The sequence below is a fragment of the Drosophila pseudoobscura genome, chromosome X (genome assembly GCF_009870125.1).
Source record: "Drosophila pseudoobscura strain MV-25-SWS-2005 chromosome X, UCI_Dpse_MV25, whole genome shotgun sequence".
Classification (NCBI taxonomy): Eukaryota; Metazoa; Arthropoda; class Insecta; order Diptera; family Drosophilidae; genus Drosophila; species Drosophila pseudoobscura.
In genome coordinates, this window is record NC_046683.1 from 55,535,872 (window position 1) to 55,560,805 (window position 24,934).

At 46.1% G+C, this 24,934-nt stretch overlaps 5 protein-coding genes across 6 annotated transcripts in view; 4 read left to right on the forward strand and 1 right to left on the reverse strand.

Annotated features, from left to right (window-relative positions):
- The first annotated feature begins 342 nt into the window (after positions 1–342).
- Aef1 (Adult enhancer factor 1) lies at positions 343–4,512 on the forward strand. Of its 2 annotated transcripts, none has more exons than XM_033383766.1 (3): positions 343–655; positions 1,672–2,784; positions 2,898–4,512. In XM_033383766.1, exons 2-3 carry the CDS (start codon positions 1,941–1,943, stop codon positions 3,428–3,430), a joined length of 1,377 nt encoding a protein of 458 aa, XP_033239657.1. In that variant the 5' UTR covers positions 343–655; positions 1,672–1,940; the 3' UTR covers positions 3,431–4,512. The 2 variants fall into 2 exon arrangements, with proteins under 2 accessions (XP_033239657.1, XP_033239658.1); XM_033383767.1 differs by having other exon boundaries at positions 344–655; positions 2,890–3,143.
- A 372-nt stretch (positions 4,513–4,884) lies between these two features.
- Positions 4,885–24,934, reverse strand: part of LOC4813929 (uncharacterized) — a 31,531-nt gene continuing 11,481 nt past the window's right edge. Inside the window, exons 2-4 of the mRNA XM_001354055.4 lie at positions 7,594–8,227; positions 6,866–7,531; positions 4,885–6,804 (exon numbers count right to left, since the gene is read on the reverse strand). Coding sequence (XP_001354091.2) covers positions 5,968–6,804; positions 6,866–7,531; positions 7,594–8,220 — 2,130 coding nt within the window. The 5' untranslated portion in view covers positions 8,221–8,227 and the 3' untranslated portion in view covers positions 4,885–5,967. The remainder of the gene's footprint in view (positions 6,805–6,865; positions 7,532–7,593; positions 8,228–24,934) is intronic.
- On the forward strand, positions 14,876–16,244 carry LOC4813930 (protein Ycf2). Its single transcript, XM_001354056.4, has 2 exons — positions 14,876–15,406; positions 15,479–16,244. The coding sequence occupies exons 1-2, from the start codon at positions 15,060–15,062 to the stop codon at positions 15,894–15,896; spliced, it is 765 nt and encodes a 254-aa protein (XP_001354092.2). The 5' UTR covers positions 14,876–15,059; the 3' UTR covers positions 15,897–16,244.
- LOC6900883 (cuticle protein 8) lies at positions 19,952–22,377 on the forward strand. Its single transcript, XM_002135204.3, has 3 exons — positions 19,952–20,134; positions 20,244–20,466; positions 20,649–22,377. Exons 1-3 carry the CDS (start codon positions 20,129–20,131, stop codon positions 20,819–20,821), a joined length of 402 nt encoding a protein of 133 aa, XP_002135240.1. The 5' UTR covers positions 19,952–20,128; the 3' UTR covers positions 20,822–22,377.
- On the forward strand, positions 22,669–24,882 carry LOC6900884 (uncharacterized). The gene is made up of 3 exons (XM_002135205.3): positions 22,669–22,819; positions 23,845–23,983; positions 24,039–24,882. Exons 1-3 carry the CDS (start codon positions 22,787–22,789, stop codon positions 24,818–24,820), a joined length of 954 nt encoding a protein of 317 aa, XP_002135241.3. The 5' UTR covers positions 22,669–22,786; the 3' UTR covers positions 24,821–24,882.

The following is a 24,934-nucleotide window of genomic DNA, read 5'->3' on the forward strand; positions in this document are numbered from 1 at the left end:
TTGTAGAAAATTGATTCATTAAACGAATAAAAGTACATGTTCAGCGCTAAGGGTCCTAGCTTGCTAGTAATATTAAGCCGAATATTAAAATCGAGGAATATGATGTCTGATCATGGACGGAGAACTCTTAACCCTTTGTCGACCAGGGTCAAAACTCTAATACTTATTTTAGCGCAGTTCAGGTGACATATATTGGGTAATTTTTTGGAAGGAAGGACAGATCTGTAAGAAGAATTTACAAACAGTAAGTTGTGCACCTGTTTGAACAGGTTAATTGTGCTAAGTTCGTTCAGTGTTCGATATCGATTTTTGATACAGTCGTCGACAAAAGTATCGCACCGATATTATCGTATCAAAAATTAAAATATCGTTCATATCGATATACTATCAACAATCTATTTGTACGCGAAACTGTAAAAAAAAGAAAAGAAATATTTGTACTATTTTTCTAACATTTATACTCCTTTTTATAAATGAACACACAGCAACAAAAAATGCTCGAAGCCTAGCTTTAAACAACTGATAGCGGAACGCGTACACTGTTTTGACCTGCCGAGACCCACGACAACACACTCGAATGCGGAAAATGATGTAAAACGGGGGGAAATCTAAACCTGAAAGGCCCCACACAGCAGCAGAGGCACAAAATGGAAAGGTAGGTCAATGTGTGGGCGCCTCAAATATATATACCTGTGTGAAAAATCTAAGACTGCCAACTGCACAGCCCAATTGTCTAGCCAGAAGCAGAGTGCTTTAGCCATAAGAAAAACAATGAACATTTAACAACGAGCTCCAAAATAGAAGAAGTCTGTCTCCTAACCTCAAAAGAGCTTTTACAGTCAATGCCTGTGAGTGTGCGTGTATGTGCGAGTGTGTGTGTGCGAGCGACTGAAAGTGGTTGTCGCTTATGGGCCGCAACGAGGGGCAAGGCAAGGCAACGTGTTAGTGGAAAAACTGCTTTTGAAAAAAGGGAAAATTTTTCACCACAAAAGCCCGCCCAAAATAGGTTCTCTCCACCAGGAAGTCTTCCTACTGCCAGGACACTCGCCCTGCCAACTTTCTCTAATTGGATAACGATATTGCCCATCATTATATATTTATATTTATTTGGGAAACACATGTAATTTGCGAGAAAGTAACACGCTGTCAATTCAACCAAAAAGATACCTGAGAGATTGTACGTGTGCATGCATGTGTGTGTATGAGTGTGTGTGTGAGAGAGGTTTTTTGTTGGGGAAGGTGGTGGTGTGATGGCAGGGGGCGGGATTGCTTGCCGAGGAACCTGTCCGACCGATGGGGACGTAAAAACCAGAGCTCTGAAAGTTACATGCATTTGGGCGCGCGCGCGTATTTATTTTGTTTAAAAATGCATAATCGTCGGTTTTATAATTTATGCGAAAAGAGAAAAACACATTTTAAAGGCAGTCTGAATAGAACTAACTCTTAGGAGGATGGTTGGTGGAATGGGAAGGGCGTTCGGGAATTGTGTCAGCCATTGAATAATTTAGATTTATAATTTCGCAGTTAGGTATTTCGTGTCTTGTATGTGTGTTTTGGGGGAATTCCTCACATATTTTTGCATACCAAAGCGGTAGGCAACATCATCTGATGAAGCCGCCGCGGCCAGTCAACAGCCCACTAATCCCTCTCTCCTCTCCACTTAATTTCCAGGCACTAACCAGCACCAGCAGCAGCACCAACAAACCCACAACCACCCAGCAGAAGCAGAAACAACCAAGATGAATCTGTCGTGGCGCTTTTGAGCATCAATCGATCTTAGTTTGTTTGCCAACTTTCTGTTCAAGAAGTCCGTGCCCAGTTCGCGCGTACGATTACGATTCCGATACAGAGAAAACTCATTCCCTGTTTCCCCTCCAGAGCCTGATCCAGCTCCCACTCTCCTACTCGCACTCCCAACTCCAGTGCACTGGTAGCTGCCCATGATGCATATCAAGAGCTTGCCCCATGCTCATGCCCATGCTGCTGCCACGGCGATGAGCAGCAACTGTGACATTGTTATTGTGGCCTCTCAGCCGCAGACGACGATTGCCAACAACAACAACAATGATACGGTCACACAGGCCACTCATCCCGGTCATGTGGCAGCGGCGGCCCAACAGCAGCAGCAACAGCAGCAGCACCACCAACAGCAACAGGCGCAGCAGCAACAGGCGCAGCAGCAACAAGCGCAGCAGCAACAGTCCTCTGGACCACCATCAGCGCCTCCAGCTCCAGCGGAACTTGCCTTACCCTTCCAAATGCATCTGACTGGGATTTCGGCCGAGGCGCATAGTGCCGCTCAGGCTGCAGCAATGGCGGCTGCCCAGGCCGCGGCGGCTCAGGCGGCAGCGGCAGACCAGCAGCAGCCACCGCCGCCGCCTCCGCCGCATCTTGTCCACCTGGCCACACACAGCCCGACCATGTCGAATGATCACTATTTAGCCAATGGCCATGGCGAGCACCAGGGCGAGGGGACTGGCAGTAATGCCAACTCTGGCGGTGGCGGGGGCGGAGGCGGAGGAGCGAGAGACCAGGAAAAGCCCTTCCACTGCACCGTGTGCGATAGACGCTTCCGGCAGCTGAGCACACTGACCAACCATGTCAAGATCCACACTGGCGAGAAGCCCTACAAATGCAACGTTTGTGATAAGACCTTCCGTCAATCGTCCACGCTGACGAACCATCTGAAGATCCATACGGGGGAAAAGCCCTACAACTGCAACTACTGTCCCAAGCATTTCCGTCAGCTGAGCACTCTGGCGAATCATATCAAGATCCACACGGGTGAGCGACCATGATCCACAGATCATCACAATGCTTCCCCTGATTGGGGGACGGTGCTTGATTTATTCCTTGAAATTCCAAACTAATCCCAAACCTCATTTGCAGGTGAAAAGCCGTTCGAGTGCGTCATATGCAAAAAGCAATTCCGGCAGTCCAGCACGCTCAACAACCACATAAAGATCCATGTCATGGACAAGGTCTACGTTCCTGTCAAGATCAAAACGGAGGAGGAGGAGGGGTGACTAGGACGGATGGCGTTGGCGGGGCATCATCATCATCAGCAGCAGCACCATCATCAGCCGCAGCAACAGCAACAGCATCCGCACCACCAACAGCCTCCGCATCCGCATCCTACTCCTCCCCATGCACATGCCCACCACATCGACCATCAGCGAGGAATAACTATTACCACTCTGCCCTCCACCACGTCTGTGGCGCAACACCAGCAACAACAACAGCAGCAGCTACTTCATCATGGAAATGGCAGCTCTCCCCATCATTTCAATGTGGCCTCGTTGGGCGACTTGTCCAGCGCCATGCAGCTGGGAGCTGTGACAGCGGATGGGAACTTTGTCACCATGAATGGGGTGGTGGTGGGCCGCATTCAACACACGCGCGAAGAGCTGCAGCAGCTTGGAGTGATTAAGGTCGAGTCACCATCGAATGGTGTGACCACAGTGCCGACGTCTGCGGCGTCGGCAACGCAGCGCGAGGGATGAGCTGATCAGCTGCTCCTCGAGTACATGTTCAAGGCGGAGGAGAATGTCCACGAGCAGATAGTAGAACAGGAAGAGGAGGAAGAGGGCGAGGGCGAGGAGCAGCGATCGCGCAAGAAGTGAGCCATGTTTGGTGTGTACGCTTACGTTGTTGTTAGTTGTTTAATTGTAGCGAACATTGTTGTTGTTGTTAAGGTTTAAGTGTGTGACTAAGAACTTACCAAGATGAATGTATAGCAAAACGCTTCAAAAGTAGCTAACCGGCAGACCGCCAACACCACAGCAGCAGCACACAGCGCTCTATGGAAAAGCAAATCCGAAAACCCAAAAACAGAAACCAGAAATCCGAAAAGTGAACATCCAACCTGAAGAAAGACCAGACCCTTAAAGAACTGCTGCTGTGTGGCAGCGGAACCCCCCAGCATCTTACACCCAACCCCACCCCGCAATCCACTCACGAGGCAATAGATTAACCAATTTCCTATTCACGTAAATAAACCTAATCGTAACCCGTAACTAGGAGCAGAACTAGAAAGAAACAAAATTTGCTTAAGTACTAAACACTCTATTAAGCGAAAAGTCATTGCGTTAAGTCGATAAAATGTGAAATAAGTAAAGCGTAAACGAAACTAAACGAAAACAACAGAGTAAAGAAAAGTAAAATAGCTTCACAAAGTGCAAACACTTTTAAAATTTCAATATCTTTTTAATCAAAACCACTTTTAGATTGTTTTAATTCGCATTTAACTCTAAAGGGAAATTGTACAGACCTGACTTAGTCAGAGTTTCCAGTGGTTTATTTGATCTATTTTTGTAAAAACTTTCGTTCAGTAACAACAGAAACAGCTTGTGAAACGATTTACACGGGTGTTCTGCGGTCTGGGTTTACACAAATTCAATTTGTTTCATTCAATTCCTAGCATAATTATTTAAAATGTTAATCTTAAAGGAGAAAAACCGATAATGAGAAAACCGCTAACAAAAAAATTCTTATAGTTTTAAGAGGTCGAAATGCAGAGCCATAGTTTGTAATGAAACGTTTTGTTAATATTAATTGATTAGTTGTAATAGTTATAATTTCTGCATAATTGGCACAACTTGGAAAAGAAAACCTGTCACGCTAGCCTTCGTCTAAATATTAGTTACTGAAGTAAACACAAACTAATGCTAATGCTACAATAATGATATGATTATGCGATAGGAAAGCAAAGCAAGTTCTGTACAAAGCCCAACTCCAATTTTTGTATGTACAAAGCGAATGAATACAGCGAGCGGCGGCGGTAAGGAGTTTACCCAAAATGTAAATCAATCAAAATACAAACAAAAAGCGAAAATAATATTTTCTAAAAATATAATTTGCGACTAGTATTTTATTTGATGTTCGTCGACCCTTGGTTCCGTTCCCTTCCACCACAGCCCCCGACTGAAACTTGTTATGTACTCGTATCGTATCGCTCACAATTTTAAAACTGCAGCACGGGTTTCCCCGTCGACCCCTGCGTCAAGTTCCTATAGATTTCAAAGCGCAACAAAACGAAAATCTGAAATGTATACGAAATCACATGCAAACCGGGAGAAGGATAAATTACATTAGACAAACGCTAGAATATATTGAATAAATACTAAATAAATGTTGATAAATGTGTAGTGTTAACGAATTAAAACGAAACCCGAACCTCGAAACAGAACCCCCTCCCCCACGCCGCGACAGGAAGCCTGGCAGAGTAATTTTCTAAATACCGCTTAAAGTCGATCTATGTAAATCATTTTTCACACTTGAGATACTCTCTCACCAGTCCATCGGAAGGATGTTGATGATTTTATGTGGAGGGTGGGTCTACTGCTGACCTGGAGACCCGCCGCCAACGATTGCATCGTATAAATAATGTCAGAGATCCTATGCGCGACACAACACCGCTTTCCTTCCTCACCATCCCCCACGCGTACAATTTTTTTTTTTTTATAAATAAATAAGTGACGTAGTGAGATTAGCATTTAAGAGCCCAACTTAATGATAGTTGAGTGTGTAAAATGTAAAACTGCAAAGAATTTAGACATTAAATGAACAAAGACAAACAAAACGAAAAAGGAGATCTGCAAAACAAAAAAGCAAAGCAAAGCAAAATGCTTAAAAACAAAACGCGATAATATTGTATAACTATACACCTATATATATACCTATATACGAGTATATGTATATTTATTAATGTATGTACATGCGTAGTAGCTGTATTTATATGTAAATGTGTGCGTAAATGTGTATTTAGTTAAAGCATAAATATATATTTGCAGTGGAGAAATACAGAAAATGAAAATTATGAAATGAATGGAAAATGAATTAAATGCATTATTCTTACATTCTTCACAACGAACAATCGCTCAGCGCGTCCTTTCAGTAAACATAAAATATTCATATTTTAACATTTGGTGAGATAAAGATTTAAGAAATACTTAAACCGAAGCGCCACTAGGCTTCTTCTGGGTCCGACGCTGGGGAGGAACGGGGCGATGCCGGCTCTGATGGTGGTTCGTCGTCGCACAGGAATCCATTTAGATATTCCAACCAATCGGTTACATCGATTTCCGACTGGACTTCCTTTACGAGCACACGGCGCAGATAGCGTATGTAACGCACATCGCTGCTATAGCGACCGCATGACTCGACCAAATTGATTTTGGCCACTGGCAAATTCACCTTGGGCCTGCCCAGAATCACCTTGGTGTTGAGGCGCTTCTTCCAGCTGGGCACTTCCTTTTCCATTTCACTCAGCTCGAAGGCCTTGAACGTTTCGCCCGTTATGATGCCCACAGGAGTTGCCAGTGGGCTGCTGGTCCAGGTCTGCAATTGCTGCACCTGCTCCTTGTTCTGCATAAACTTCCAAAAGCCCTTCAGATTCATCCATTTGTCATAGTCCTTTAGCGCGTTCAGGAGTATATTCAGATAATCCTCCCGCGACAGTTGCTCATCGTCGTCTTCCTCGATCTCACTCTTTGGCTTGTATTTCAACCATTGCCTCTCATTGAACTCATCGCACACCTTCTTCGGCCCGAACGCCACATTTCTGGGGAAGTAAAACAGCTGCAGAAAGTGATCGGTGAACTCGAAGCGAAGATACGGCTGGTCCAGCTGCGAAATGCTTTTGATGTAGGTGCTGATGTGCTTGGGATTTTGTGACTTGAATATCTTGAAGAACTGGGCAATCAGCAGGCGGGTCTGCGAACCCAGGTTCGGGTAGGTCACATTGTTGTCCACGTATTTCAGCTCAGCCGTGTTGCTGACTTCCACAACGAGTGTGATAAGGCGCTGATGCACAAGGGAAAGAGATAGGAGGCATGGCTAATATATACATACAATGAGTACTCACCTGCAGCATTTCTAGACGGTCGGGGTACATGGACTTTTCCGCCGCCAAGCCGTACAAACGCATTACTTGGCGCACAATATCCGTGAGCCGCATTGTTGCCGACATTCCAAAGACATGGATGGCAAACGGCTTTGTTTCTTCATTGAACATCTCTGACTCGGACTGGCGCAGACGGTTGTGGTCCAGCCAGGACAAGAACTCCATTTCCAGGATCCTGCAGAGCATGTTCAGCACATCGCAGACTCGCGAGAGGCGTGCCCCAGGCGACAGATTCTTGAAGTCATCTAGACAGAGTTTGCCACTTATCCAGTCGTAGTCCTGCACATGTTGCAGGAATGCCGTCTCTTGTGACATGTCTAGTTCTTCCTCATCCGTGAAATTGAATACGTGCTCCTCAAAGGGCTTTGTCATCGTGCGGATCTCCATATCGCTGCATTGCGGCAAGATCTCCTCCAAAAGATCCAGATAGAACTTCAGCTTTTGCGTCCCATTGTCGGTACGGGCGCTACGAATGGTCGGATTCGGGACGCGCAGGAAATTCAAGTAATATGGGCGCAAGCACGTCCAGCAGGGTGGGAAGGCATCGACCAGGAGAAAGAAGGTGCTTATCGCCTTTCTATAGATGTCCGCCAGCTCTTTGACAGTTATTTCTTTGGCAATCAGAATCTGGAAAAGGGAAAGGGTACTCAGCTCTTTTACTTTACTAAGTTCAAGGAGCACTCTCTTACCATGACCAGGTCAATGAGCCTGTCAAAGATACCATCTCCAGGGTACACGCATTGCATCGCCATCATCTCCACCATGTCCAGGAAGGTGTCATAGTGGTGGCCACGCAGAGTTCTCTTCAGATCTTCCACCAGCATAAAGTTTGGCACATCTGGCAGCATTGCAGCGCGGTGTTTATCCTCGCATTCTTTCGTATTTCGCAGACATTTGGGCATACAGGCTCCGGGCAGACGGTCTTTCGAATTCATATACATATTGGAGATGAGAATACGGAGATTCTTCTTCCAGTCCATCTTAGGAGCTGGCGGCTTTTTGCTGGCCAAAGCGCGCTCTGTTGATGGATTCATTCCTTCATTGGCGGTCGAATGAGATGAAGATCCATCGACATTCATCATCTCCTCCGTGTTCATGTCTGCTTTCATAGCTGCAGCGTCGGCTTTCTTGGCGGCATTCGTTTTGTTTGGATTAGATAGCACTGTAACAATACTTTCCGTTTTTCCTTCGGAGCGATTGCTGCCTTCTATGTCATCCAGTGAAACATCTTTGGTAACAGTTTCTTCTTGATCATTTTTCTCGATCTCGGGACTCTTTTCACTCATAGGATGAGTAATATCCTCAGTTGTCGACATTTTAGTGCTTTAATTGCAGGAATTTTTGTAAATTTATTAACAATTCTTGACTTGGCAATTATTTGCTTTCATGCCGCGCAAGCAGAGGATTTATCGATAAGTTATACGGTCTGACCCTTAGAAATATACCAAAAATACGTCACAGTTACAAAATATCCAAAACTATACTGACGCATAAGTTTAATGAATCAACTTCCTACAAGACTGGCAAATTTTAAGTACCCATCTTTATTGGATTTTTTATTAAATAATAAAATAAACTAAAAAGGCTAGCAACAATTTCCAATTACATTTTGCATGGTAACTACACGCTAACTACATATTTCCTACTTATTTACTACATGTTGTGTCAGTTTTAACAAAAGTTTTGTCCGTTTTTATCTCATATGATATTCCGTTCTGCACTTTTTGAAGTACATTTCTCCGAAATGTTTGGAAAAATAAGATATTGATGCCAATCTATCATGAATTCGATGCTGATTCGATGTGGCCTGGGAAATGGCGCTAAATTTGGTACATTGGTCGATAAAAGGTACGGTCTGACCCTCAGAAATATACCGTCTAATTTTAAAATATACCGTAAATATACCGATTCTTTCACCTGCGCTGCGCTAAAATTCTTCAAGATTCATAATTTCCGTGGAGAGTATTTTAATACTCTGCTACAATCTATGCTTTTTTTGAGTACTCCATTTTATTGGATCGTGTCCAAAATAAGGCTTAAACAAATTAGGTCAAGGCAGTGGGTACTAAATGTTATGTCATTTGACAACTACCTTCTTTTCAGCTGATGGACTTCTTTATACCCTATTCAAACGTTTGGCGGCACTCATAAATATAAATTTGATTTGAAACTGCCAGTTGATATAAGCAAGATTTTCTACCATCAAAAAAAGTTTATATACTTTCAAAACAAATTTGCATCGAAGCAATGCCAATCAGATGGTCAAACACTAATCAGTGGCTGACTGAAAAAGTAAATTCATGCATAAATTATAACTTGAACCAAAATCAACTATAAGACCGTCCACGCACTCCAAGTTTAGAATTTAAATACAGCAATTAAGCTGATTTATGCATGTAACAGTGATTGCTGCTAGCACAACTCGAGCCCCCAAAAACTCGAAGCCCGTCTGCGTCTTTGGGAACTGCGAGTGGAAAGAACTGTGCCTAAACTTTGGCGCCGTTGTCGTCGCGTATGCAAATTCGTAGGAAAAAAAAAACAACAGCAAACTTCAAGACAGCATTTTTAAGTCGGGCATGTGAAAAACAGATTTCCACCAATCTGGTGCATGATTATCCACAGTTTTTTTTTTGGTCAGTTGGCTTGCTCAGGCCGCAGCCGCACAGATGTGTTTGCCACGTTAATGAATTGCCTTAAATGTCAATTACCATTGGCTTTATCGCCTTCTCTTAATAAACGCCAATTATTGTGGGTTCTCTGCACTCCTCTCCGCATCGCATTGCACCGCTGATTGTGTGTTTAATTAACGATATATGTTTTATTGCTGATGCTGGTGCTGCTGCTGCTGCTTGTGCTGCTGCCTGCAGTAGCAACCACTGATAATTATGATCTTTAGGCCAAGTCATTACAATCAATCGGTTTACAGATGTTGGGACTGTTGTACAAGTACGAGTTTGCTTGTGGAACTGAACTCTGAATGCGCATTTTTAATTGACTTATTGAGCTTTAAAATTGGAAATTGGTTTTCAGTGTTTTGCATACGGTTTGGAGGTGGGCGGGCTCTTCTAAAACGATTAAGCCGCTCGAAATTGCTTGTATTCGGCTTTTGGATGTTGGAGAGGGTGCAGCTAATGAAATTCTTCGATAATCGCTGACATTTCTGGGCCAAAGTTGGAATGAGAGGTGTGGCATCTTCCAGCTGTTCTTTCCATTTGATCCGAAAAAAACCCATACACATGTGCATATCTTTCGCCCCCCATCAATTCGTATGCGTAACATGCGTAAGTCATGTCAATATTCATTGCGTGACCATTGCCTGGGATACTTAATCATAAAGCGCTACCGCCACCATCACCGCCACCGCCACTGCCATTACCAATATCAGCTCCCCAGTGCTGTCGAGCGCCTGGCCAAGACGGTGTTTGAATGTGCGAAAACGCGGGTTAAGCAACAAATGCCACTATCGACAGTGTTGGTGGAAATAAACCCGAGCAGAACATAAATTTTTCACACAGGCCTCAAACGGGGGGACACCATCAAGTGCACCTACACAGCGCCCACCAGCAGGCGACTGCGAGTGCGACTGCGACTCCTGGCCAAGTGTCGAGGTGCCAATTAAGGCTACACACTGCGAGTCTTTTGGATATATGTATCATACTCTCTGCATAGATACGAGTACATACGTTTGTTGTTTTGTGTGTGTTTTTTTTTTTTTTTTTGACCAGGCCGAGTGTCATTTGATTCTTGTGGCAGGCTGGCGGCGTTTCATGCGCCTTTGACATGCAACTGGGACCCGGGCCATGCTTCAAGCTGCCTCCATTCCACCATTCCACCATGCCTCCATGCTGGGTCGGCATAGTTTACACGAATCTACAGCCAAAAACAAAAAAAACGAGGTGGAACGTTGTGAGTTGCTGCGGACACCGCAACTCTACGGTTATACCCGATACTAAGTCAGTATGGTCAGTATAATATTAAACGACACGACAAAGAGTGCGTGCGAGAGAGACAGGAAATCAGGCTGAGCGTGACGTCGGGCGCTGCGTAGCCAATGAAAATTGATTTGTTCCTGTAGGCTATAAAAATGATCTGATCTGATCCAGATTCAGCAATCTCATAGATATGGTCATTATCTATGATTCTGCGTTTTTAGTTTTCTCAAATCTGCAATATTGTGGATGCAACAGATTTTCGTCCTTTGTGGGGGCGGATGGGGGTGGGGCGAAATTCTGAGATATACGTTTTATAGTGACATCTTAAAGGAGTGTGTGTACCAAATTTGGTTACTCTAGCCTTAATAGTCTCTGAGATTTGTGGTTGCCTCAGATTTTCGTCCCTTGCGGGGGCGGAAGGGGGTGTGGCGAAATTTGGACAGGAAACGGTCAAGGTCCGATATCACAGGAGTGTGAATACCAAATTTGGTTGTTCTGGCTTTTATAGGTTCTGAGATCCTTGAACTCATATTTTGCAATTGGCAAAACCGACCATGAAACCTGTGTGTTAGAGTGAGACAGAGCGAGAAAGAGTGAAATTGTTTTCGTGATTCTGGCTGTAATAATTATACGATCTGGTTCAGATTTTGCACTCTAGAAGATATAGGCAGCTTCTACGATTCTGCGTTTTTAGTTTTCTCGTATCGTTGAAATTGTGGATGCCACAGATTTTCGCCCTTTGTGGGGGCGGAAGTGGGCGGGGCAAAGTTTTGAAATATTTTTGGAGCAGTGACATATCACAGAAGTCTGGATCCAAAACATCGTTGCTCTAGCTCTTATAGTCTTTGAGCATTAGGCGCTGAAGGGGACGGACAGACGGACGGACGGACAGACGGACAGACGGACAGACAGACATGGCTCAATCGACTCGGCTATTGATGCTGATCAAGAATATATATACTTTATAGGGTCGGAAACGATTCCTTCTGGACGTTACACACATCCACTTTTACCACAAATCTAATATACCCCAATACTCATTTTGAGTATCGGGTATAAAAAAACCAAAAGAAAAAATTACGAAATTTGTCGTCTGACAAAAAGCCTAGAAAACGATATAAATTAAATTTACGATTTTGGTGCTCATTAAATGTTCAGTTCACAACTTTGGACCCCGAAAAAGAGAGACCAACGAAGGCATTTTCTGTTTCTGTTTCCACGAAAATTAGAACATCGCTTTGGGAAATCGCCGAAATGCTGTTAATTGTTTCAGTTTTCGTTTCGTTTTTGGTTTGCGGTTCTCGCGATTGTCACAAATTGAATAATGTCTCAATTGAAAAGCTGAGATCGGAGAATATACTCGTAGAGACCAGACCACTGGCTGGCCAGGCAATTGTTTGGAGTTGTTTGCAGACTTGGCCAAGAATTACATTGCGCTCAGCGGCTGTTCGCCTGTTCGGCTGTGAGGTGTTTGGGCCATTGTATAATCGTGCTTTTTGATATATATCCTGGCAGTGGAGCAGCTGTTGGTCTCTCTGGCGGCGGCTCTCCAGGAGACGAAAAAGTGAAAGGAAAACATGCAACGCCCACTTCTTGGCTGGACACTCGGTTAAATATAACTAGATTATTATATAATTGTTGCCATTTGACTAATTTGCCTGTAGCGAAAATAGAGCCAAAAACCAAGGCAGAAGTGGAGGAAAGCCGCGAGTCTATGTCTATGCCAGAAATGGGCCACAACTGAACGACGCAAAGCGAACCGGTAGCCATTCGCCATGTCATGGTGCTAGCAGCAGCTGCAGCAGAAGCCCGGCAGCAACCCGGTCTGGCAATCGCACCACTGACCAACATACGCGGCAAGCCGGCTCTGCATCACGGTGCAGCACCACCATCGATATGGGTCAGAGCGCAGCAGCAGCGTGCCGCACGTAGCAGACGTGAGCTAATCCATGCATCAGATGCAATTTTAATTGCCAATCATCAATGGAATCGGCCAGACCAGACCAGACCAGGTGGTGAGGCGATCCGCATCAATCAGTCCATCAATCGGCAAACCACAAATGGAAGCGAACAACTTTTTCTCTCTTTCAGCGTGATCTTTGATTCCGGGCGAAAGCTTTAGCCCGAACATATGACATTGGGGACATATTACGACGGATTTTCAACCTTTTATTCCCTCCATAAACGTTTATAAAAGGTCCTTCTGGGGGGTATGGGTATTGGTATGGGGTATGGGTATGGATTCTTGGATTCAGCGAATCGATTCAACTTCCGTGTCCGAGAATGTCGATTTGACCAGACATTGCCCAGGTGGAGGGCTACCAAACGAGATGCACAAATCATGGTGGAAAAAAAACATTCGTGTACACTAAACAATATTTGTGGCAACTAATTCCACGCATTTTTGCGCGTTTTGCTTTTGAGAAAACAAACCTATTGATTGAATGGAAATTCCACTGCCTACCGCCTTGAATCAAATTTGACTCATTTCGCTTTTTATTTTCATTTTCATTAGGTGTGAGTGTGTGAGAGTGATTGAGTGAGTGAGTGCTGTTGCAATAAGGAGTGCAAATAAAAATGAAAATGAAAAGAAAAGCAAAGCTAGTTCAACCAGAGCAGTGGCGGCTGTTCAGGTCCAGTCCCAGTCCCGTCTGAAAATGGGTCTAGCCAGGGGAGCAGAAGATGGAGGCCTTACATAATCCGCCATAGAAATGTAGCCGGAGGGGGAGTACCGGAGGCACCATGAACACCATGTGCAATTTATCTGGCCAGAGATCTTAGAGAGGGGGAGAAAAATAGTGAGAGCAGGAGAAGGAGAGAGAGGCGAGCGAGCGACTACTATTTAGGCAACACATGATTCGGTGGCATGTGGCTGAGATCTGCTCCTAATAGACCTGCGATCTGCCGAGACATTTGCATTGCGACACTGGAGTGTTGGAGATGGAGTCATAATGCAGTGACACATTTTGCTTCAGCCCGTAAAGGGCAAAACGAAAGACTTGGGCAACGAACTGCGTCTTAATTACGTTAATGGCAGCCAAAAGAGATTCGCAATGAGCAATAGCCACCGATCCATGTGCGATTCTTGTTGCCACAGCCACCAGCTTACCATCGAGTCAGCCAACAGCCATAGACATGGCCATAACCAGCAGCAGCAGCAGCACCAGCAGCAGCAGCATTTGTGTAATGTGGGTAATTAAGCGACGCTTTCCGCACACATATACGGACAGCGGGCTTTCCCACGATAGCCAGTCCTCTAGTGCCTCCTCCTCTGCTGAGGTGGCACCCTCATCCCCTCACCCCCTCCCTATCCATTGACTACTGTTTAAGGGGCACAACAAACTGCCGCCAAGTACCAGAGGCCAATGATATATGCATTTTTCATGCCGCAAAGCACTCGAACTCCATGCAGCCGGGCAACGGGGCAGCAACAATGGCAGCCAATGCGCGTTGCTTATAAATTAGAAGTAGCCGAAATAATAGCCATATTTTGGCTGCCTTTTTTGTTTTTTGTTGGTTGTCAAAACCCTCGAAAAAAGGTCAAAGCTTCAACTCGAATGCAGCTGCGTCTGCTCCGCGGAGGTGGCTTATCTTGGCCATCAGCAGTGGTTCCATGTTCGATTTTCGTGGCTGGAAAACTGAACGCACTTAAAGCGATTTTCAACCTGAACAAATTGAGTAGCCAGGGGGATTCGGGGATTGGGGGATTGCCTGCTGTACGGAGATGAAGGCGATGTGCGATGGTCAATCAGAGATCATGGCATTTAAACACGTTTTTAATGAACTGACACGAACCGCTCCTCAAAACCCAGCTCAAAACAGCTCGTCTGTTTTCCCTTGCTATTTTCCCTGCAATTTATTGGCTCATAAAAATCAGTGACGTCATGGGAAGGGTTGTGTACATTTTTATGCAATTTGCTGATCGGGGCACAACGTCACCGGCTGACCGCATCGCATCCGTGGGGCTCTGGCCAGCAGTTCCACTTGACTGATGGAGCGCATAATTTCGCGGAAATACTTAGCCAGACGAAATGTTTGTGGCCACATTCGGAGGGACATCGGAGGGATACTTCCCAGGGCTCGATCGATGCCTATATAAATATTGAACAAGTGCCATATTTCACGCTTAGTATGCGAGAATCGAACGCGGCCGCTGCAGAGGATTGAACTCCTCGCGAAATACAACCGAAAACCCGCCAAACAATCCATAAATCAGCAGAGCCATGAAGAGGCGACGCGTAACTACGGAGACGGGAGCTGGAGCGGGAGCGGGAACTCGTTTCGGCTTCCGTGTTGCATCGGGGAAGATGGCACGCGCCTGCCACACGCTGCTGGGGCTAATTGTGGGACTCGGAATGATTGGCGTGTGCTCGGCCGTCGGCTATTCCTACACGCGCTTCGAGGGTCCGGTGGCGGGGCCAGAGCGCCTGGTGACGGTCCACAACGGACGCACCGATTATGTGGCACGGCCCGAGTACAGCTTCGCCTATGGCGTCGAAGATGGCAAGACGCGTGTGCTGCAGAACCGCAAAGAGACGCGCAACGGCGACGAGGTGCGGGGCGTCTACAGGTAGGTCTACAGGTTGGTGAATTGGGGGGACAACTTGTCAGCGCATTCATTAACGTCACGGAATCCACACAGCGTAGTCGATCCTGATGGCACCTTGCGTGTGGTTAAATACACCGCCGACGATGCCAATGGCTTTCAGGCGGAGGTTATCACGAATGGTGTGAAAACGTTGCACGGCCATGGCGATGCTGAAGGCGGATCGAGTGGAGGCGGTGGTGGTGCATCGGTGGACGAACAGGTGAGGCATGAGAGCGCTGCTGGTGACGAAGAAGAGCAGGACAATGGCCACTACAAGGTGCACGAGGACTACGACGAGGCAGATGGCGACGGCGATGGAGAGGACAAGGAGAAGGAAAAGGAGAAGGAGGGAGGAGGAGATGAAGACGAGGAGGGTGGCGGCGACCATCAGGAGTACGAGGGCAGCAGCGAGGAGGGCTACGACGAGGCCGATGCTCACAGTCAGCAGCAGGAGAGCAGCGAAGAGTATTAGATTCTCAGCAGAAGGAATCCCTATCTATAAGCTATATCTATATGTTATATTTTTTTATTTTTTTTTTTTGTGATATACCAAAAATATACCAGACTAAATACTCGCACAAACTGCAGATTCCAACGGGGATCCTTAGACTTTGCATAATCCCCCAACTGTGACCCGAAACAAGAGCAAGAGCTCTGAATAAAACACTAATTGAAATATCCAGCAATGGATGGAGGAATGGTGTGGGAATGCCTTTGCGTAACCACCGGCACCACATCAACGTCATGGACATGGCGCCAGTGGACATCGGCCAGTGAAGCGTGTGCTCCAGCTTCAGCTTTAGCTCCGACATGGACTTGGACTCGGACTCGAACTCAGATTTGGACTCCGATTTTGATTCAATTTCGATTTCATTTTCGCATGGACTCAATCAAGCAGAGCGGAGCGGAGTAGAGCAGACTGTCAGGCCGATCCGATGGACATGCAAGTTTGCTGCAAGCTCAGAAAATCTATTTTCCCCGCTGCGTGTACGCTCTACTTGTGGTGCGTGTGTGTCTTCGAGTGGCTCTGGCTCTGGCTCGGGCTCGGGCTCTGGTTGTGGTTCCATTTCGTCACTCGCTTAATTTCAAACGCGCAAATGCGCAAAATCGCATTAAATGTGCGAAAATCAAAGCAGCATGAGAGGAGTGGACGGGCGTGGAGTGGAGTGCAGTGGCGGAGGGGCATACTCTTTGAGTGGGTTAGTGGAAAGTGGATCAAACGACGTCTGGTTTTGCCAGCGATGCGGTAATAATGCTGCAATGTCTGATGCTGGCCAAATGGAGTCGGTAATCTCACAATTGAGTCGCCGACAAAATTGGGTTGGCAGCCGCGGTCGAAAAAGCAGACGGAGACGCAGTCGGATCGGGCTAATTGACAGCCAACTTATGGCCCACTAATGGTCCTGCCTCTTGCTGCTCCTATGCCCCCCCCCCCCACCCCTCCCGCGCTCAGCGGCATAGAATGAAAGACTATAGCCAAAAATCAAAGGCAAGACTGAAGGCTGAAGGCTGGTTAGCGCGCGCCAGTCACGGACGTGCAAGAATTTCGCACTCGAAATGTTTTAATTAGTTTAAAGACTGCGCCAGTGCTGTGCTGTCTGTTTTCCTCAGTAATTGGAGGCCTGCAGATCCGCTTTGCACTTGCCCCACTGTTTCCCCAAGGGTTTCGCATGACATTTCGGAAGTGCACAGCTTGCATAATCCCTAGAGACCCCAACCGGATATGGCACGTTACGCATACGCAGCGTTGTGCAACGCTTTGAATTACATGCATTCGCTGCAGTGACTTTCTAATGGGCACCGTACCCGTATCCCGCCCCGGGCCATTGTCCAGCCAGAGATAAAGCCCATGCCATGGCCTGAGCGACCCGCAAGGCCTTCAGGTCTCAATCATGAATAAGAAACAGCAACAAAAACTGCCTTGCCTACTGCATAAATCAAGGCACAAATCTATAACTGTCAAGTCATTTATGCCAATGGTTAAACATCAGGGGGAACGGGTCGGCAAAAGGGTGTCGACCAGGCAGATGACTAGTAAGAGTGGGTTGAAGTTTGGTTCTATCACATTTGGAAGACAGAGGAAGCCCCTACGAATCAATGTATTTATAATTATATTCCCCTCCGATAATTACTCGTGGAACAAACTCTGCACCAGCCCCATATACCCCATCAACTGCAGGATACTTCCTTCCATGCAAAGTGCGTTTAAATGTTCAGCTTAATAGATCTGCTGCCCGCCCCCGCTGCCTTCCTCCCACGACAAACCATTGTCCAAACATAGGCAAACAAACTGCCAGATTTGCGGGCATACTCGTAAATCAAGATAAAAAGTTTGTTCTACTTATCGACAGTCGAAGCCATAAATATAATAAATCTCAGGTTAAGCTGCGAAACATATTGAATTGCCCAAGGGGGGAGGAGCAGGGAGCGAGGGTCATGCGTGGACAAGTGCAATTAACGCATGCAAAACGACGATTGCAAGTACTCCCGCCATCGATCAAGAAATGTCGCTTTGAGGGGTCTGCGAGAGATACCATTGCGCAATCATCGATCGGAAAACAGACCCCAGCAGATCCGAGCCGAAGACAAAGACAAAGCTTGTTGAAGTCATTTCGGTTTTCCAACTGTCTTGTCCGCTGACCAACTAACCAACTAACCAACTAAACCCAGCTCCTAAGGGGAGCTCCTAAGCTCTGCCCCTGGAGCCCGCTCTCTGCCCGCCGCTGCTTTCGGGCCAACTTCAACTCCAACTCCTGGCTGGCTGGCTGGCTCTTTGGCTGGCTCTCTGTCAAAGTGCGATCGTGACGTGGCCAACTTGTTTCCCAGCCTGCCCGCTCCTCCGCCTCTAACGAGTCGGAGGTTTTTCTGGCGGTGGCGGTGGCTGTGACTGTGACTGTTTGCATTTTCGGCCACAATTGTTTTCGAGCGATTTTCGGCCAGCCGTGTAAATGTGTCGCCTTTAAAGCCATTTTATGTAAGTCGATTCTGTGTCTTTGTCTTCGCTCTCCATCTCCATCTCCATGCCACATGCTAATGGCCAGGCCCAGACATAGAGCCAGGCTCTATCCACAGATCTTTTATAGTGCGATTTGTGACCACTTTTGGCTTGTTTCGTTTCGTTTAGTTTCGCTTCGTTTCTGGCCAACTCATTTTGCACCTCCACTGCCGCCGCCACAAGACAAACATCCAGTTTTTTCCCATAGTCTGCACTTCTGTACTGCTGGCTGGGCCGCGAGTTCCCCGAGCCTCACCATTTAATGGCCACTTGTGTGTGTTTTATAAGATACAATCATAATTTTCTGATATGTCATGGCAGAATTGTTTGTTTGGGTTGGTTTTTGTTGCTGCTTTTTTAGAGCTTGTCGTGGGTGTTGCCTAAAACTCTCCAAGATAAAGTGTCAACTGCTATTGACTGCTAAGATGTCATTGGAGCTTAAACAGAACAGGACAGAACCTCGCCTGCGGGTAGAAACTCCCATCACTAAAGTATCTACGATCATTCATAGCTAATCATTCAATATAATAAGAGGATGTCTTGAGAGGTTGAAGCCAGAGCAGAGCTTAAGGCGGAGAGGGTATCAGCAATAATTGTTGACTATATTATATCATCATAAAAGTATCTATCAACAAAATTCCATCAGCATCTATCATTTCTCATCTCACAACATTTGCCTTTCGTTCTCCATTCGAATTTGTCCCATGCCACAGCGAGAATATTGATTGAGCAGCATTTGATTCGAGTCAAACTATTTGCCAACACCGAAAATTCCTCTGGCACACACACAGCTCTCCCCGGACAAAGTTCTCCCGATTGTGGCAGTAATAAACCGAAGTCGGGCACAAAAATGTCAGGCAACAAATTGCGTGGCATGAAAAATACGCAAGTTGCGGCTCGAGTTTTTTTTTGTTGTGGCTCGTTGTGTTGCTGCTGTTGTTGCTGTTGTTGTTGTTGTTGGCGTGGTAATTATAACGACGCCCCGTTTGATTGCCACAGATATGGTAATAATAATTTTTTTTGGCCAAGTCGTGCAAAACCAGAAAGCAGCCAGAGCCAAAGAGACTAAACCCGATCGTAATTATGTCGGCAAATCAATAAATAAAGAGCTTAGATCATTAGAGCCAATGCAAAAGTGTCGCTTTCAATGACTGCGCCCCCCGCCTCGCTCCTCGGGGTAGATAGGCCCAAGAGTACCTATGGAAAAACTAAGTCACCAAACGCCTTCTCCAAACAAATGCCGCACCTAGCGATTGAGCTGGGGATCATTGTTGTGGCACATGCGTGGTATGGCTGCCCTGCCACACGGCTCTGCACTGCAGCACCTCGCTGTCGCTGTAGCTGTGGCTGCAACTGATGGCTGGCTGGCTGTGCCTCCTCCCCCACCCGGCCCGATCCGTGGCAGCTGCAGCACCGATCTCTTGCTGCTGCTGCTGCTGCTGTCGACGTCGTCGTCGTCGCTGTCGACCAAGTCGTGTTGCACTCGGCGTCCGACGCGTATATAAATACTTTTGGTCATCGTTGCAGACATCAGTTCAGCTTACGAATTCGTGCTATTCACGGTCCTTCACTCTCGAGCAGACAAACTCCTTACAGTCAGCCTCAGTGCCCAACAGTCCACAAGGAACCATCGCCAAGTCCTTCGTCCTCGATAGCTACGTGTTCGCGTCGTGTGTCCATTTTTTTGTCTTTTTGTGCTCTTATCCAACATGAAGGTGTGTTTTTTTTCCACCCTCCCCCCCATGACAGCGCCCAGGCCCCAGTATTTTTTCAAAGTGAAACATCCGCCCTGATCCTGATCCTGATTCTCTCCCACCCATACAGTACTTCATTGCCATCGCTCTGCTGTTCGCCGCCGCCCAGGCCATCCCCATTGAGCTGGGCCACTATGGACCCGCGCTGGTGCATCATGCGCCCGTACTGGCCCATGCCGTCCATGCCGAGCCTGTGGCCTATCCCAAATACTCCTTCAACTATGGCATCAAGGATCCCCACACTGGCGACATCAAGTCGCAGGCCGAGGAGCGTGATGGTGATGTTGTGAAGGGTGAGTTTTTCTCTCTGATACATATTTTGGAGGGATACGAACATTTTTGAGCCACATAACAAAGCACTTTGGCAATAAACTTGATTTTTATTTGAAATAAACAAAAGACTGAGGACACGAACTTGCCTGCTGATCTGATAAATCTGAAACTAAATAGATTCGTATGATTCTCCCATTCACAGGCCAGTACTCTCTGGTTGAGCCCGATGGCTCTGTGCGCACCGTCGACTACACCGCCGACGACCACAATGGCTTCAACGCCGTCGTCCACAAGACCGCCCCCAAGATCATCCACCATGCACCAGTTGTGCACGCCCCCATCCTGGCGCACGCCCCCCTGCTGCACCACTACTAAGCGGTAGCTGGACCAGTCGCACAGGTGCTCTATCTCTCATCCATCCGCAAGAACAGCAACCACAGCAGAATCATAGGAACCACAAGAAAAGAAAAGAAAAACCACAAAAAAAATCAAATCACACAAAAATGTAAAAAGTAAGTGTAGCTAAGAGTTTAGTAGAACACGGGACCGCCTTCGAGGGCGTCCCGGCACCCGGCTGATCCTGGCATGGCATGGACGAAGGAAAAACGATAAGAAAAACGATACCCAGAAGAGGAAAAACCGAGAAGAAATTTCATAACGACTTGGCATTCGGAATGACTTGATCACAGATCACAGAAGAGGTATATTGAATGATGGATAACAATGTTTTTTTTTTGGCGAAGAACGGCAGCTCTACTCACAAACGGAGGACCAGTTTTCTTATATGATATGTACTATATAATATATGATTAACGTTAACCAGAACCGATTTCCCCCCAGCAGACTATTGCACAGAGCTATTGCCCAGAGCTGAGAGTTGGACGAAAAAACCAAGAGCAAAGGCCTCTACTCTGTCCCGCCCCTGATCTGTACATAGAACCCTATTTATAGCATATACTCGGTTCTATCTATTTTTCAAAGCTCTACCTTTTGTAATATATTTATGTGCTGTGCGCTCTCCTTTCCCCCTTTCTCTTTCTCTCTACCGCTCTACCATTCTCTCTCTCTCTCTCTCTGTCTCTGTTTCTTATTCTTTTTATTTTCCGTGTGCTCTCCAAGCCTTTGTGGTGTCCGTCAAACTGTGACCCCCTTTATCCCCAAACTGCCACGCCCCGCTTACCATATGCCCTGGGGCGTGCTAGCTCTCACTTCTTCAGAGAACCTTGTGCCATTGCGGGATGGGGGAACGGTTTGACAGGAACTGATACTCACCCTCAGTTCAGTCGGGATACATTTGTGTGAATACGACAGGTTGATGGATTGATGGAGAGCCCCCCGATGGAACCCAATGTAAACCGATGGGCCGGTAATTGTGCATTAGTAGTAGTAGTACTGCCCCCCAACCCCTCAGAATTCTATCTCCTAAATAATTGTTATCCAAACGAACTCATTCTGTCTCTATATCTTCTTAATCTCACTCTCACTGACTCACTCACTCTCACTGACGCCGCCTCACCATATCTCACTCCTTCACTCTCTCTGTCTCCCACTGTCTCATGTCTCTCTGTCTGTCTCACTCACTCTCAGTCTGACACTTTTGTATCTAGTTTCATTTTTTGCATTTAGTATTTTTTTCACATCTATTGTGTATTTATAAACAATTATGGAGCTTAATTTTAAACAAGAAAAACCACAACGAAAAACATAGGAAAAATCCACACAAAAAAAGAAACGATCTTTGTACTCAATCTGTAGGCCTACGCGAAGGCAGCGGCAAAAACGATCGATGAAAACAGAAGGAAAAAACGCGAAAAAAACCAACCAACTCTCACATGTCTCTCACGTCTCAAAGGTTCATTTGGGCCTTACACTTATGTACTATATATTCCCACATAAGCATTTGTGTGCAACAACAGCAACAGCAACAGCGAACGCAATGCAAAAACGTTTTTATGGAAATTGTAAAATGTATAGAAAAAGCGAAAAAAAAATTAAATAAAAATCATATTTAAAAAAAACTTCTCTAAGAGATTTTCTTCTTTACCATTGAAGGTCACGAAGATTAGCATGGATGGGCCATAATTATTACTTCTACAATACTGGGGAGCAGAGCAGCAGAGGGAACACTTAGCATTCTGGTGGAGTATTTCTAATGGGGATTCGCACTCAGGCTCGAAAGAAGGTCTCAGGCCTCGCCTCTCCATTCCATTCAGCTTTGGGTTCTCGGCTCTTCAGTCTGTCGGAGCCATCGAAAGTACGCGGAAGTCCAGAGCTGGCCAACACAACGAAATAAATGTGACTTATAAGAATAGCTATCTGCGCAGATCATTAATATTCAGCATGGGATCTTTGACCAGTTTGTTTTGGTTCATTGTAAGTGCGTTGGAATAGCGAAATCAATAAGAAATATTTTAGATTTGTTCATCAGACAAGAATTCATGTGGTGCGGATGAAGAAAACGAGTGCTGATGTTGGTTATTTCTTTACAAAAATGAGCAAAGGATGCCTGTTTTAAACTTGAAAAGATTAAAAATCAATTGGCAATCAAATTAGTGATAAATGAGAGAAATATATGACAATGCAGAAACCATAACCATAAGAAACCATAAGAGCTAGAGAAACCAAATTTTTTTGCAGACTCCTCCTCCACACTGTTGGCAAAATCGCACTGCCAAAATGACAGAATCATTGAAAGTTCCCATAACTAGCAAAGTGCCCAATTTGGTTTAGATCGGATCGTAATTATGGCCAGAAAGAACAAATAATATATCAATGGCTACGCAACCCATTTCACGCGCCTACTCATTCCCTCTCACACACTTCCTCGTGCAGTGTGCGCCCCATGGCGGAGAGAGATAGAGCACCGTTTGGCGAAATAAAAAAGTAGGGAAATGAAATGAATAAAATATTCTAAAACTATAACCAAATATGTCATTGGTAGAACGGGGATAGACTAACGGTCGTGGTTCCTCCCTTTCCCTCTATTTTGTTCCCATCTCTCAGCAAAATTTCTAGAGAATGCGGAGAGCTCCCCCTACCGGCATTAACCCACAAATCAATTCATCGCTTTTGCGATCAGCGAAAATAAAAGACAGAAAGAGAATAGGCTGCGAAACCCACTCTGGCGCTTAGGCATAATAATAGTATTTCCTAAACCATAAGAGCACATATGTATGTAGATACAATATGTACATATACTGACTGATACTAACTGATACTAACTGAGTACCGGGTATAAAAGTACCCTGTAATCCCTGTAAAACGGAAGCACTTTCAAACGGTGCACCATGGATGGAATGCCAAAGCTCTGCAGTTGAAAAAATCCACTTTTTAAGCTCTCCATGCTCGAGGCTTTCCATCTCCTAAATATATGCTACAAATCATTCGTCTATTCACAGCTATTCGTACTAATCATAAAAGTATACGCCACGTTGGCCAACCCATTGGCTGCCAAAAGTGAAGCATATTCAAAGACAGCAGCGAAAAATGCAGGCAGAAAAGCGAAAGTAACTAACTATTTTCTGCACGAGCCATACGGTAGGCTATAGAGTCAAGGCCTTTATCCCATTTCCATTAATTGTATGTGTTTCAGGACCCAACACATATGCCTTTGGCTATGAGATCGATGATCCGCAGACGCAGAACATTCAGTTTCGCGATGAGCGACGTTTTGTGAATGGCAGCGTTCAGGGTAGCTACGGGTATGTGCGGCCCGACGGCCTCATCGAGGTCACCAAGTACCGGGCCGATGAGAATGGGGGCTTCCTGGCTCAGACGCAGAGCTTCCAACCTGGAGATGAACAAGCAAAGACGGTGTGGCCCACTCAACGTCCAGAGATAATTGCGGATAGACAAAAGGTGCAGTCGCCGGCCAATGTCACATGGGATCCCAAGAGTCACCTCAATGTGAGCGTCTCCCATGTGGCTGCCGACGTGGCCAAGCAGCTGAAGGAGCAGCACGGTCTCGACCTGAACCACATCGACGTCGCCAAAGATGTCCTAAAGCCTGCCGTACTCGACGTGGTCCAGGGCAAGGCCCCCCTAAACAACAAGACCAAAGAGGGAAATCCCTTCCAGCCGGTTCAAAATGTGATACCCAATCGTTTTCCCATCTTTATGCTACCCGCGGACACGGATCCCATCAAGGCCCCAACCGAAGAACCCGCGGCAAACTCAAATCCAAAGTACAACAGAGCCAAGATCAACAACGCAGAGAAGGCGCCACAAGTTGAGGTGCCCGAGTCGGGACTGCTGCCTCCCAGGCCATTGGTCAATGAGCCTCCAAGCGATGCAAATTGGTACCAGCGGATCATTGATGCAAATCGTCGTGAATTCCTCGCCAATCTACCAAACTTAAACAAAGCTAATACTTGAAAATGTTCCCCCAAAAAATAGAGAAGGGAGGTACGTCCACTATTACTTAGTAAGAGACTAGAGCCAGCCCTCTGCGAGTTATTAGGTCAGCTTCTTTCACTTTTCGGTCGCCAC